This window comes from Paroedura picta, chromosome 8, assembly GCF_049243985.1.
Source record: "Paroedura picta isolate Pp20150507F chromosome 8, Ppicta_v3.0, whole genome shotgun sequence".
Classification (NCBI taxonomy): Eukaryota; Metazoa; Chordata; class Lepidosauria; order Squamata; family Gekkonidae; genus Paroedura; species Paroedura picta.
In genome coordinates, this window is record NC_135376.1 from 76,715,576 (window position 1) to 76,728,975 (window position 13,400).

Genomic DNA, 13,400 nt, shown 5'->3' on the forward strand with positions numbered 1-13,400 from the left:
GGCTGTGGGCCGTGCATTCCTAAGCATGTTTACTCAGGAGTAAATGATGTGGAATACTATGGCCCTTTCTCCCCAGCATGTGTATTTAGAGGCTGTAGCCTTCATAAAAGATAATGTTCTTTATGTTTCTGTGGAATTATTTATGTGAGCCTGTAGATGGCCCTTCAGTATGCACATGGCAGGAAAAGCGCACAGACATGGATGATGAACTGTGAGGAAGGGTTAATGTGGTTTCTCACATGGGTTGGGCAGTTTCCGCTTGTGGGGACTGTGGCTCAGTTGGTAGAACATCTGCTCTGCATACAAAAGGTCCCAGGTTAAATCCCCAGCATTGCCAGTTAAGAGAATCAGGTTTGGGGCTTACTGGGAAGGGGAAAGTAAGCATTTTCTCCATTTTAATGGACTTTGACTTTGTACTGATAATCATATCCTAGGAAGCCTCTTTATCCGGAGGACACAGGTGCAACTAAACCCATTATGGTCTTCTTCTCCAATCTTTCAGGTAAAGTTCTTTCTCAGCTCTGCCGCCTCCCATCCTTTTTTAACTGAGGATGCCAAAGACTGAATTTGTAATTTTCCGCTTGCTCTACGACTGAGCTAGAATTCCTCTCTTAGTTCATAGCTACTGTGGTTGCTGGGTAGCTCTTGCATGCAGCACAGAACATAGTTTTTTTTTTATCCTGAGCTGATTCAGACCAGCGGTGGAAGCACGGTTTGTTTTAGCTGCAGATAGATTGTGGCCCATCCAAGAAGAGGAGGAGAGAATTGCCACCTGCCTGGGTTCCACAGCAGGCAGCAGAGGTGCTGTCCTTGGTGCTGACAGGCAGGAGGGCTCGGGGCAGCATACAATGCTAGCGGGATGAAGTTCAAGGAACAAGCAGATTCTGTTTTCTGCTCATCTGTGTAGTCCAGGGAGTGAAAGTGACAAGCTAGGATTAAACCAGAATTCCCTGCTTGGTATAATGTGTAGAAGCAGAGTTAAGGGAGAAAAAATACAGCTGCTTCAGGGGGATCTGTTAGTGGTCAAGCTAGTGATCTTGTTCTGTTGTTGAAGCCACACGAACAGGAGCCTGTCCATGCAATGCATAGTGGATTGTTAGTACAGTAAACGTCCTAAAGGGAGCGCAGGGAGGTCAGAAACCTCTCCACGGAGCAAATCAAATGTAAAAAAAAAAATCAAATTGTTATTATCACGATAAAAGATCACCTTAGTATAATACAGATGGACAAAGAAAAATAAGCCTAATTATTTTTCAAGATTACTGATCAGTTTAAAATTAGACTCAAATATTGGCAATAGGAGAATGAGTAACATCTTTAAACATCATGTTAGGGCACATTTCCCTGCCTTATTGGGCAAGCAATGGCACAGAATCTTGCTACTTTACAAGTAAGATTATATTTTTCAGCAAGGAGCACAGGTACATAGTAGCTATTTGTTCTGCCCAATATTGGTGCTATATTATGATTTTGGGTGTCTTGATACAAGTTGCAATATAAAAGCACGTGTTCTATAGTTTCTACTGCTCCCACCTGGCATGGCCATTTGGGGTTGCTTGGCCCCTACCGCGGGATCGCCCTGTTGCTGGCTGACGCAGTGGCGCTGGCATGGAGGCAGGTGGTGGTGGTAGTAGAGGTGGGCGGAGACGGCGGCACCATGGTACTGGCTGCCTTGATTGTTGTGCGCATGCGCACACTGCCGCTGCCACTAAAATTGGGGTTGCAGCACTGAAAAGACTGAGAACCGCTGGTGTAGGGGTTAAGAGCGGCAGGCCGTAAGCCGGAGAACCGGGTTTATTTCCCTGCTTCTCCTTGGGTGATCCTGCGCCAGGCTCAGAGCTCTCTCTCAGCCCCATCTACCTCCCCTTATGTTATGGGAAGAAAAAGGGGAAGCTGTTTGAAAGCCGCTTTGGAAAATGAAAAACCAGATCTTCTTGTGCCATGCTGTCTTTGCAGCCCTTCCACCCCCTGCTAGAGTGGTGCAGTAAGAACAGAGAGCCCAACAGGCATTCCTGAATGCAGCTCTCCTTTTACTACAGCAGAGCTCTATTATGAAAGTGGGAGGAATCCCCCTTCTGAACATTTTTGCTATTAGAGCCAACTTGGAGTATCAGGTGTCTTTGTACAGCAACTAAAAATTCCTTTGAAATCCTAGGTGTCCTCCTTGCCTGTGCTGTCCTGCGTCAGCAAAGCAGTGCTTCCGTAGTAAACAGCTCATCCTTTTTGCCCATCTAGGGATTTTCCGGCTTTTCCCATGTCACATACAAAGAACACACATTTTGAGGTCTGCGTAGAGCATGCCGGGTTCGCCAGTGCTGGTAGGCATGATGCTTACCCCTTTTTCCAGCTGGATGAGCCCAGCAGGTGTTCAGGCGCCTGATTCTGGTGTAACTCCGGGAAATCTGGAGAACCTTAAATGCCGTCAGACGGAGTGACAAATTGTGTCTGGTTGAGTGGTTCTGAGTCATTATGCAGCCCTCTCTGAACGATGTGGTGGTGTTCCAGAGAGGTTCTGACAGCATGAAGGCAAAAGGACCGGTTTGAAGAGCAGCTTGTCAGGTTAGCGTAGGGCTGTTGTATTTCTGCGGCTCACATCTTCATTGGCATGTTGTTTCCCAGAAGTGAGGAAAGGCTGGGAATACTAAATGTGCTTTATGTTACATTCTTTGATCTTGCAGGGATAGCAGTTCTCCTTCATAGGTAGAAATGCGACATCATATGGCAGTTTTAAGGGGGCTGCAGATGGCTGGGTTTAATATTAGGACGCTGATTGGAAAAAACCATCAATGTTTTGCATATTTTATTTTTACTGTTCCAAAGCCCATCTTTTGGCATCTTGCCTAAACCTAGCGGTGTTAAAGAACTAGACTTCTTTGGGTTTAAGTTTGAAATCTGACATGTAGGCTTAAAACAATAGATTTAAAGTGTCTCTCTTTTTTGTCAGTGGCTTGGGTTGTATTATTTAACAGCATTGTCTTATAAAATAATGCCTCTACAGAAACTAATGAGAACTTACTTAGCCTATTACGTATGAGTTCAGGGAGCATTGCTGATAGAAGCATTATACATGAGGGCCTTCTGATTTGCACAGGGGAATAAAAAATAAAACTATGACCTTGCTTTTCATTGTTGACCATAATGGGCAGTCAGGTTTGAAGTCGGCTGCTGAATTTGATTGGAGGGAAACATTGATAACTCTCACATTCATATATCACAGCAATACATTTAGCAAGATGAGGGAATGGAATTGCAGGATTAAGCACTAGAAATGGGCACAAACCAGAAAAATGCAGTTCATATCAGTTAGTGTCTGAACAACTAACCAAACCGGGAGGTTTCTTCATGAACTGAACAAGTTTGTGGCCCTGCAAACGCCATTGAAAAAGACTGCAGTCCTTTAAAACAGGGCTTGCAGGTAGGGCAAAAAACAGCTGAACAGTGGGAAGTTCAGCTGTTAGTTGTGCTTTCTTTAAATTTTAAAGGGACTGTGCAAGAAAGCCTGAAACAGCTGAGCAGTGTGTGTGTGGGGGGGGGGGGGGCAATCTGTTCTTGAAGCTTTCCTGGGGAACTGAAAGCAGAAGTTTACAGAGAATCAGATTCCCTTTAAAACCCTGCTTACTGCTCTGCCCACAATCCAGTTTGGTTCGGTTCATGCCCATCCCTATCCCTATCAAGCACTAGGTCAACGCAGTCTAGCGTTACTCATTTGTGTAATCCTGTGCTTCTAAGGTTGGCATTGAGTTATGTTGGAAGTCTTGCCTATGGAGTCTTGCCTATGCACAGAGCAAAACAGGAGTCCGGTGCCATCACTAAGGCAAACAGAATTTCCCTCCCAGGATAAGCTTTCATCCTTAATGTACATTTCAAATGTATTTATTTATTGAAATGTAGGGGGCGAAATAATCATATGCAATTCAGAAGCTGATTATGAACCCGCCTTCACCTGTTATAAGTCAAGCATGGCAGTTTTAAAGCCCTTTGTGGTGTCCTAATAAAAGCTAATGCCTCACTTCCTGAGAAGAATACAGGCTGTTAGTAGAAAATTATGATGTGCGTGTTTGAGGCTAATGAAGGGAGCTAATGGAGATTCTTTATTAGAACATCTGAATATAAAATGGAAGTCACCTTTTCATTGGGGGGGCGGCTTCTGGGAATTGTGAAGACGTGACTCATTTTCAGGATGAGAAATTTGAGAAATGCGGGACCTTCTGAATCGGAATTGTTGGGACATTGTTTCTAATTCATGGAAAGTGAAGGTGTTTACCAGGAAGAGCTGTCCAGAGTTGTGGATATTTTGCTTGTTTAGTCTTCTAGGTAGGTGACACATGATTTCCCATCCATTGCTCAAACAGAAATGGTACTGTGTGCTCCACCTACCAACTGGTGTAGTGGTTAGGAGTGCGGATTTCTAATCTGGCGAGCTGGGTTTGATTCTGCACTCCCCCACATGCAGCCAGCTGGGTGACCTTGGGCTCACCACAGCACTGATAAAGCTGTTCTGACTGAGCAGTTATATCAGGGCTCTCTCAGCCACACCCACCCCACAGGGTATCTGTTGTGGGGAGAGGAAAGGGAAGGCGACTATAAGCTGTTTTGAGACTCCTTCTGGTACAGAAAAGGCAACATATAATAACCAACTCTTCTTCTTCCTCTTCTAACTCAGAAAGCTACTTGTGTTATTTATTTTATTTTATTATTTATTATATATTTAGACACGCACACCCCCAAATTGGTAGCTGTTTGGGTCCCTGGCAGTTAGTCTGGTATAGCGATATGCTTTTCCTCTGGTCTCAAATAAACCTATTGGCTCTTCATTTTTCTCACTATCAGGCTTTGAATGGAAAGGTGGCATCCTTAGGTTGACACCTTCCAGTCAAACATGAAAATTCTTTCAGATCAAGTTAGTTATTTGCTTGGAGGTTGTTGAACGTGTCGTGCTCTGCAGTCGTGTTGAAGAATTCATTATGCTGTTGACAAATGGAGTTGTTGCTACCCGTATAGGATGATGAGAGGCTGGGGGGGGAGGGGGGGCAGAACGGGGATAGCATTTTCTAAGGACGGTCGTGGAATGGAAGATGAATCAGAAGAGTCTATTTTAATCCAGATAAAAGTGATAAATCAGGGCTTTATGCTCATGAAAATAGTGTCACCAAGAAGAATGGAACAGAGGAATAAAGCACACGCACACACCAGCGCTTTTATGAGCCCTGCGCATGAAATTATGACGCTGTTGAAAACGCTGTTCCATTATCATTAGAGTTCCTTCTGCTCAGACCGACTTGTTTACCTGCCTGGATTCCTGACGGGTGCAAATAAACATTTCCATGGCTTTCTGTGTGAAAGAGATTTGATGCCGGAGGAATGAATTCTGTTCTTTTCTCTTCCAGTTCGAAAGACACGACCCTGTGCATGGCCGGATCACGGAGCGCCAGTTTGGCAGCATGCTGCTGGCTTACAGCGGAGTGCAATCCAAAAAGCTCACCCTCATGCTGAAGCAGCTCAAGAAGCATTTCCAAAACGGAGAGGTTAGTGACCTTTAGGTGGTGAAACAGAGAGGGGCGGTTATAATTTTTCTGCCGGCTTGGTGTAGTGCTGAAGAGCAGCGGCTTCTAATCTGGAAATCCAGATTTGATTCCCCACCTTTCCACATGCAGCCAGCCCCACTTCTCCTCAGGCAGGCAGCTGAGGTGACCTTGGGCCAGTCACAGTCCTGCTAGAGCTGTTCCCTCACAGCAGTTCTGTCAATGCTCTCTTGGCCCCACCTATCTCACAGGGTGTCTTTTGGGGGGAGAGGAAGGGAAGGTGATTATATGCCGCTTTGAGACACCTTCGGGTATTGAAAAGCGGGGTATAAAAACTAGCTTCTCCTCCAATATTTTTGGCTGGACTGTAAAGTGATTTTCATAGAAGGGCTCATCCTGCACATCACAATGACTTGGGTATTTGTGAAACCGACTGTATGGTTTAGAGGAAGTGCCTCACTACCAATGATTATAAGCCTTAAAAGTTTGTGTTTCAGCCAGTCTGCTCTCTTAGGCTTGCTCCTGAATAAATGGAAGAAAGATATATTAACCCCTGTTGTGACCTTGGCTCAGTTGTCCATTATGGCTGGATAATTTACCATTATATTATGAACTCAGGTGAAGAAAGATAAATCATGGGAACTTGGCTCATAATTTGAAAGGGGGAAAGCGGTAGCAGCTGCTGCGGTACTTAAGGCATGGTAAGAAACCTTGAATGAACCACTTGAAGCTGAAGGACATCTTTTGCTCTGCTAAGGAAAGTAAGAATTTCTATGCATTTCCCATCTGCTCCTTTTGAAAATGGATAGCACTCCTTTCTTCTGATTAACTGTTAGTTGAACGTAGCCATTAAACACAGTTGAGAACTGATGAAGGACTTCTGTTTCTAGCATTAGCAAGTGAGACTTCTCAGCTGTACTTCCTTTTTTTAAGTGCTTGACTCCAGCTTTAAGCAGATAGAGATAGACCGCCCCCTTCCTGGTCTAACAGGTCTGCTTACGCATTCCAGCTCACCGTCTTCTCGCTATACTCTCAGGCTGCTAGGTAATCCATACGTGGATGTGACCCTATCAAACTGGGGTTCAGTCGGACACAGGAGTGCTGTCAGCAAAAGTCATTGCAGAGATTTACATGCACAGCTTTAGCTTGCCAGCTCAAAACCACTCTGATTTCTGGACAGCTTCATTTTTTGACGGATCTTGCTTTGATCTACAAAATAATGGAATGCACCTGGATGGCTGGTTTCATTTTGTCACCCTGCCTCCCTCTCCCACTTCCCTCTGTTCTCATATTTGTGTCTGCGCAGAAGATCACGTGGCATCAGATGGAGCGTGTGCTGACCCTCAAAAGGTTACGCTTTGTCTTTAAGGCTCTGCGTAATTTCCAATGCCTTCCAGATAAGAATTCCAGGTGTGAAATGATAGAAATGCAACCAGGCCAGTAATAAATAATAGATGGAGACAGAATTGTCAGCTGAACAAATACAAGGAATATTGTCAGAAATTACAATATGCTTCAGCTAAGAAATGAACCATTGCATGCTTACTGAGGAATCAGCCTGGCTGTGAGCATTGGGCCTTACTGTTTCTCTTTACTTGCTTCGTACCGCCTCTTTCTCCCCCATGAGAGCCCAAAACGACTTGCATTGTGTCATTCCCTGTTTCATACTCACAACAACCCTGTGAGGGAGGTTAGACTGCACGTGTGACCGGCCCAGAGTCACCCAGCAAGCTTCTGTGGGTTTCACCAATCCAACGTGGGTCTCACAGATCCGAGGCTGTCACTCTAACCACACGGTGCAAAGAACAGCAGCCTAATCATCATCTTGGTCGAACTTCTTATCATCCCATAACAATTTTGGAGTCTTACTTCCCTTCCCCCCCCCCTAAAAAAAGGTATCTATACAAGGATCCTTGGGCCGCTCTAAGTCATATAGAGAGAAGATTCTGTTTAATGTCCATCAATCATTTCACTCTCACTGGCAGCTCCGTGAAGCTGAACATACAACATGGTATATTTTTGCAACGTCTGCTGTCTGATTTTCGTCTTTCTTTTTAATGCTGCGCTTTTAGCTTTGTGGCTTTTTTCAGTGCATTTTAGTCTTACTTTTCCTGTTTGTCTTGGAAAGCAAAATACTGGATTTCTGTGTCGCATAGGAAATCTGTACTATTCATTCATTCATTTCTTTATTTACTGCTGCTACGTGGCAGCGGTAGCAAAATGTAATCAGCACCCTCTGTTTTCCACCACCCACCACCCTCTAGAAAGGGTTATCAGGGGTGATTTATATAAACATTATTGGAGTTTTTGCCGTATCTGTTTTATTGTTTTGTTTTGTGTATTATTGTGTATTTGGCATTTTTACTGGACTGTTTTATTGGGGGTTTTATGCTGTAACGCACCTCGAGCCTCCGGGGAGAGACGAGTAACAAGTCTAATCAATAATATTTATTTGTTTGTTTGTTTGTTTATTTTTTGTGCTGCCCATTCCACATGGATCTGGGCGGTAAATAAATAAATAGAAGAATAAATTGTTGCTGTTATTGTTATTGTTGTTGTTATTGCTATTATAGCTATTTTTATTAACTAAATCTTCAGCTGGCCAGGCCTTAAAATAACCAAATTAGCAGTGTTTAGATTTGTCTGCATGTTCAGGAAAACCAGACTTCTAATGATGTTCACATCTCAGTTAGTCAAATCTGATCCACGCATGAAATTAATTCTAAAAATGGGAGTTCAGAGAACCGACCAAAGAACAGGAGATGGCAGAAAATCAGTTCCTTTCCCCTCCCCATGTCATGGGGGCTTGATTGAAATATCAGAGATTTATGGCTACATTTTGGAATAAACATTGCTAGATTTGAAGGTTCCACTGGGTTCTGCTTCATCTTGGCTGCATTGCCTAAATGACTGTAGCCAGCACGAGCACAGGTGTTAGCCAAATGGCTCTTGGATCACCCTGTAGAAATTGTGGAGGCAAAACCCTCTTGGAAATATATGCTTCCTGGCAGTCCCAAGTTCAGCCTTTCCTTATTGCAAAGGCATGAATGTAACGCACTAAAGTGGGGTTACTAACTTTTGACCTCTTTGGAAGGATCTCTTTGCGCCAAGGATGGCTTCGGTTCTTCAGGAGATCAATTTAGCTTTGTGGCACCAATAAAATATTTCACTGTAATGCTCTGGTTGCCAGCTCCATTGCTATAATGCTAATTCATTCATAGTTTGTAGGAAAGACAGCTCCCCACCCCTGCAAACTGGCTACAATATTTTCAGCATTGGCAGAGGCCCTGCGTTCTTTCACTCCGGAAACAAGTGTGATCTCATTCACTATCAGCTAAGGTCTTGTAACCTTCTCCATCAGTAAGTTTCCTTCTGTGGTGTAGCCTGACCATTAAAGTTTCGAGAGGGTTTCATCTTTGCTCGCTAAATCCTTCCGTCACTTTGTTCCAGTTTAACGCCTTTTAGTGCTGCTTTTACATACCTGATACTTTGGTGACTTGCATGCTCACCTGGGTCCATTGCTAGGATGAAGGGACTAGAAGCCAGTCCCCAGAATATGTGGTGCATCCCAGCCACAAACACAGACACCATCTTTTCATGTGAATTTTCTTTGTCCTTAGGGCGGTGTTGGGGCTAGATCACTGGACTAGGAACTGTGAGGCCCGGTGCCATGAATCTCCTGCCTCTGTTGTGGAAACTTGCTGGGTGATCTTGGGGAAGTTGCCCACTCTCTCAGGCACCAACATGTTTGTTGTGAGGATAAAACAGAGGGTAGGAGAACATCATAAACTGCTTTGAGCCCCCATCATGGAGGAAGCTGTGGTATGCATGAGACAAACAAATACAACCAGGATGGACAGTCGGTGATACTAACCAAGGTTCATTTAAACCTCAGGAGTTCTCTGAAGCCAGATTGCCCCTTGGTTTCAAATGCTAGGCTGCAGTGCCCCCTAATATATTGCTAAAGCCTGGTTTCTGTTATGTCATGAATAATGTGGGCCAGACCAGAAGACGTGTATCCCAGTAGCATGTGTGCTATGGGCCTTGTGGTTCCAGGAGCCCCTGCAGCATTAGGTTGTTTTCTTTTTCATGCTAAGGAGGTTTAAGGTCAAGATAATATTTGCAGCAAAGTGAAACTGTCCGTTGCTTCCAGAGTTCCAACTCTCCCTGGAGTGCGTGGCCCAATGTTATTTGTGCAGCACAAGTAAGTGCACCAGTTGTGTTCTGGTAAAGGTAAAGGTATCCCCTGTGCAAGCACCGGGTCATGTCTTACCCTTGGGATGATGCCCTCTAGCGTTTTCATGGCAGACTCAATACAGGGTGGTTTGCCAGTGCCTTCCCCAGTCATTACCATTTACCCCCCAGCAAGCTGGGTACTCATTTTACCGACCTTGCAAGGATGGAAGGCTGAGTCAACCTTGAGCTGGCTGCTGGGATTGAACTCCCAGCCTCATGGGCAGACAGCTTCAGACAGCATTTCTGCTGCATTACCACCCTGCGCCACAAGAGGCTCTTGTGTTCTGCTAAGGCCACGCAAATCCTTAAACCAGGCCGTATTGAGTATGCCATGAAAACAATGGAGGGCGTCACCCCAAGGATCATACATGACCCAGTGCTTGCACAGGGGATACCTTTAACTTGAGGACAGGTGTACGTAGAGCGACTCTTAGTAGAATTATCTGTATGGCAAAGGTTCATTACCCTGGTCAGCTTCATTCTCAAAGAGACCAGAGTCCTTTTAGGAAGAGCCAGGCTGGGACAATCCCTCTTGATGGCTGGCTGTGTAGACAAGGTTTATCACCTGTACCTTCTAGAGATGAAAAGGTCTGGGAGGAGAAATTCAGGAACAGATTTCCTGTGAATTGTCCTATCATTTGGAGTGAAGGGGAGTGCTTTTAAGACAAGGTTCTTTTAGAGAATGTACAAAGCTTTTGTTTTACATAAAACAGTCTGTGGGGTTAGAGAACAGTCATTCCCCATGGTCTGAAGTAGCGTAATAAAATCAGAGTTCAGTAGTCCCTTTAAGACCAACGAAGATTTATTCAAGGCGTGAGCTTTCGAGTGCAAGCAGACTGAGTCTGAGGAAGAGTGCAAGCACTCGGAAGCTCACGCCTTGAACAAATCTTTGTTGGACTTAAATGTGCTACTGGACTCTGATTTTATCGTACCTATGTATACTGTAGACCAGCCTTTCTCAACTTTCTGACGGTTGAAAAAAACCCTGAAACATTCTTTAGTCTTTGAGAAATCCCAGAAGAGGCAGAATCGTGCAGAAAATGGTTGGGGAGCATAGCTGTGTACACACCCACCCGGGCCCTTCCCCTCCCCACTCCCTACAGGTCATTTGGGGAGAAGGGGGCAGGTTGACATGACCATATATGGTGATATCACTGATAAATAGTTAGCAGATTTTAAAAATAGAATAGGCTGCCTAAGGAGTAGGCTGCCTAAGGAGGTGGTGAGCTCCCCCTCACTGGCAGTCTTCAAGCAAAGGTTGGATCCACACTTTTCTTGGATGCTTTAGGATGCTTAGGGCTGATCCTGCATTGAGCAGGGGGTTGGACTAGATGGCCTGTATGGCCCCTTCCAACTCTGTGATTCTGTGAAAATATCTAACAGTTAACTCCCACCCACTCAGGAAAGCCTTCCAGGGAATTAAAAAAAAAAAAAACCAGGTTGAGAAAGCCAGCTGTAGACATATGCAACATATTTTCCAGCAGATGTTTATTGTTTAAATATGACTAATCCTTACCCACAGATAACATACTATAATGTGTGTAATGATGATTCACTGATGAAAAGGTTAATGTTTTCAGTGTTATGAAGAGTAACTTAATATCCAGGTATCCTACAGTCATTTTTATGACTACATGAGACTTTCTTTCCAAATAATGCCGCTTATCTTTACCGCAGAATGATTTCTATTTTTAACTTTCTTTCCCCATCTTTGATCTCTGATGGCAAAAGCTAAGCTATATGTGCTAAGTTAGCATAGTATGTAGCACTTTGTAGCACTGTATAATTTGTAACCATTAGCATTATAATAAAGGCAGTAAGGGGTCCTGGGAGGAGTTTGGCCTCACCGTTTACTGGCCAATCAAGTCGTCTGTCCAGCTCCTGGCTGTGCCCTCCTGCAGCCTGATTGGCTGTCTGTCCAGTGGCTGCCCAATCAGCGTACATGTCCCTCCCCTGGCTGTCTCCTCACAGTTCTTTCACTTTGTTGGAGTCCCTGGCTCTTCAGAGGTCCATCACCCAGTGAGTGAGCTGCCAGTGGCAGCTGCAGGTCCTGTGGGTTGGGGGTCCCGAGGTGCTGACTGCAGAGGTCCATATAGCCAGCTGCAGCCGTCACTGGGGAGGAAGACCTGGGCTACTGCCACACCAACCATTGGCTTCCCCTGTGGGGGACCTTGGGGGTGCTGCCAGGACAAACATGCAGCCTTCCTGCTACGCCAGACACCTGCTCGAGGCCAATGTGCAGCTGGGAGCCCAGAGGGGACCGTGGCCTTGCCAGGCCTTGTTCGGATTTCTTGGGGTGGTGGGAGTGTGACCAGACTGCCTGTTGCCCCCACCACCCCGCCCGTGAAAGCCCCGTTGTGGCCTACATGGCCCTTGGCAGGACTTTTGGGGATGGCGTGAAGGGAGGAAGGGCTCTACACTGCTGCCACTGCTGCCACTGTTCCCTCCCCCCAGGCCCCAAACGCTCCCCTGGGGCCTGTGCAGCCATCAGCAGGGCCATTGGGGGTGGCAGGGAGGTAGAGAAGGACTGGCTGCCACCACTGCCTCCACCCCTGGAAGCCCCACTGTGGCCTGCACGGCTCTTACCAGAGCTTTTGAGGGTGGTGGGGACAGAAGGAGAACTTCCCGCCACTGCTGCCTCCTCTCCCCACCCCCGAAAACCCCACCGTGGCCTATGTGACCATCACCAGGGTTTTGGGGGATAGCAGGGAGGGAGGGAGGAAGGACTTCCTGCCATCGTTGCCTCCCCCCTGTCCCTGAAAGGCCTTCCATAGCCTGTGCAGCCCTCAGCAGCCCTTTTGTGGGTGGAGGGGGGGAATGAGTCTGCCCTGCAGTACCTCTTCCTCCCAGGCCCACCAATGCCTCTCTTGGCTGGCTAGCCTGCCCCAGGGCAGGGGGGGTTGCCTAGCACCCGTTGTATTCCTGAATACAATGAACTTTCCCCTAGTATGTAACATAAAGTATAGTAGATGTTGTACTGTTTGCTTATATGCATTAAACAGGTTTTGCAATCTATATTGCAATCTATATTGAGTCTCACTGTGAGGAATTTGCCATTAGTATGGACAGAAAGGCAGAGGCATTTGTGCTGGCAACAGAGCATTCACAAATAATTTTGTGCATACTGTCCATAGCTTCCGTTTTCCCTGTATATTTCCCCTGCTGCTCCATGACAGATTTTTTTTAAAAAATATAGTAAACTGTATAACCCAATAATTGCAATCTACCTTGAGTCTTAGAGCCTCTTGTGGCACAGAGTGGTAAGGCAGCAGACATACAGTCTTAAAGCTCTGCCTGTGAGGCTGGGAGTTCAATCCCAGCAGCCGGCTCAAGGTTGACTCAGCCTTCCATACTTCTGAGGTCGGTAAAATGAGTACCCAGCTTGCTGGGGGGTAAACGGTCATGACTGGGGAAGGGAATGGCAAACCACCCTGTATTGAGTCTGCCATGAAAACGCTAGAGGGCGTCACCCCAAGGGTCAGACATGACTCAGTGCTTGCACAGGGGATACCTTTACCTTTACCTTACCTTTAGTCTTAGCAAGCAAAGCAAACTGTAAATTAAGTAAATAAATAATCTTTTTGGCTGCATCCATTGGCCTGGCCAGAAACACGGAGGCATTCGTACAGGCAACAGAGCATC

At 45.7% G+C, this 13,400-nt stretch overlaps 1 protein-coding gene across 4 annotated transcripts in view; it reads left to right on the top strand.

Moving 5' to 3' along the window:
* MICU1 (mitochondrial calcium uptake 1) overlaps positions 1–13,400 on the top strand; it is a 163,962-nt gene that overhangs the window by 107,356 nt on the left and 43,206 nt on the right. For all 4 annotated transcript variants that reach the window (XM_077350442.1, XM_077350444.1, XM_077350445.1 and 1 more), the window contains one exon: positions 5,388–5,525. In XM_077350442.1, coding sequence (XP_077206557.1) covers positions 5,388–5,525 — 138 coding nt within the window. The remainder of the gene's footprint in view (positions 1–5,387; positions 5,526–13,400) is intronic.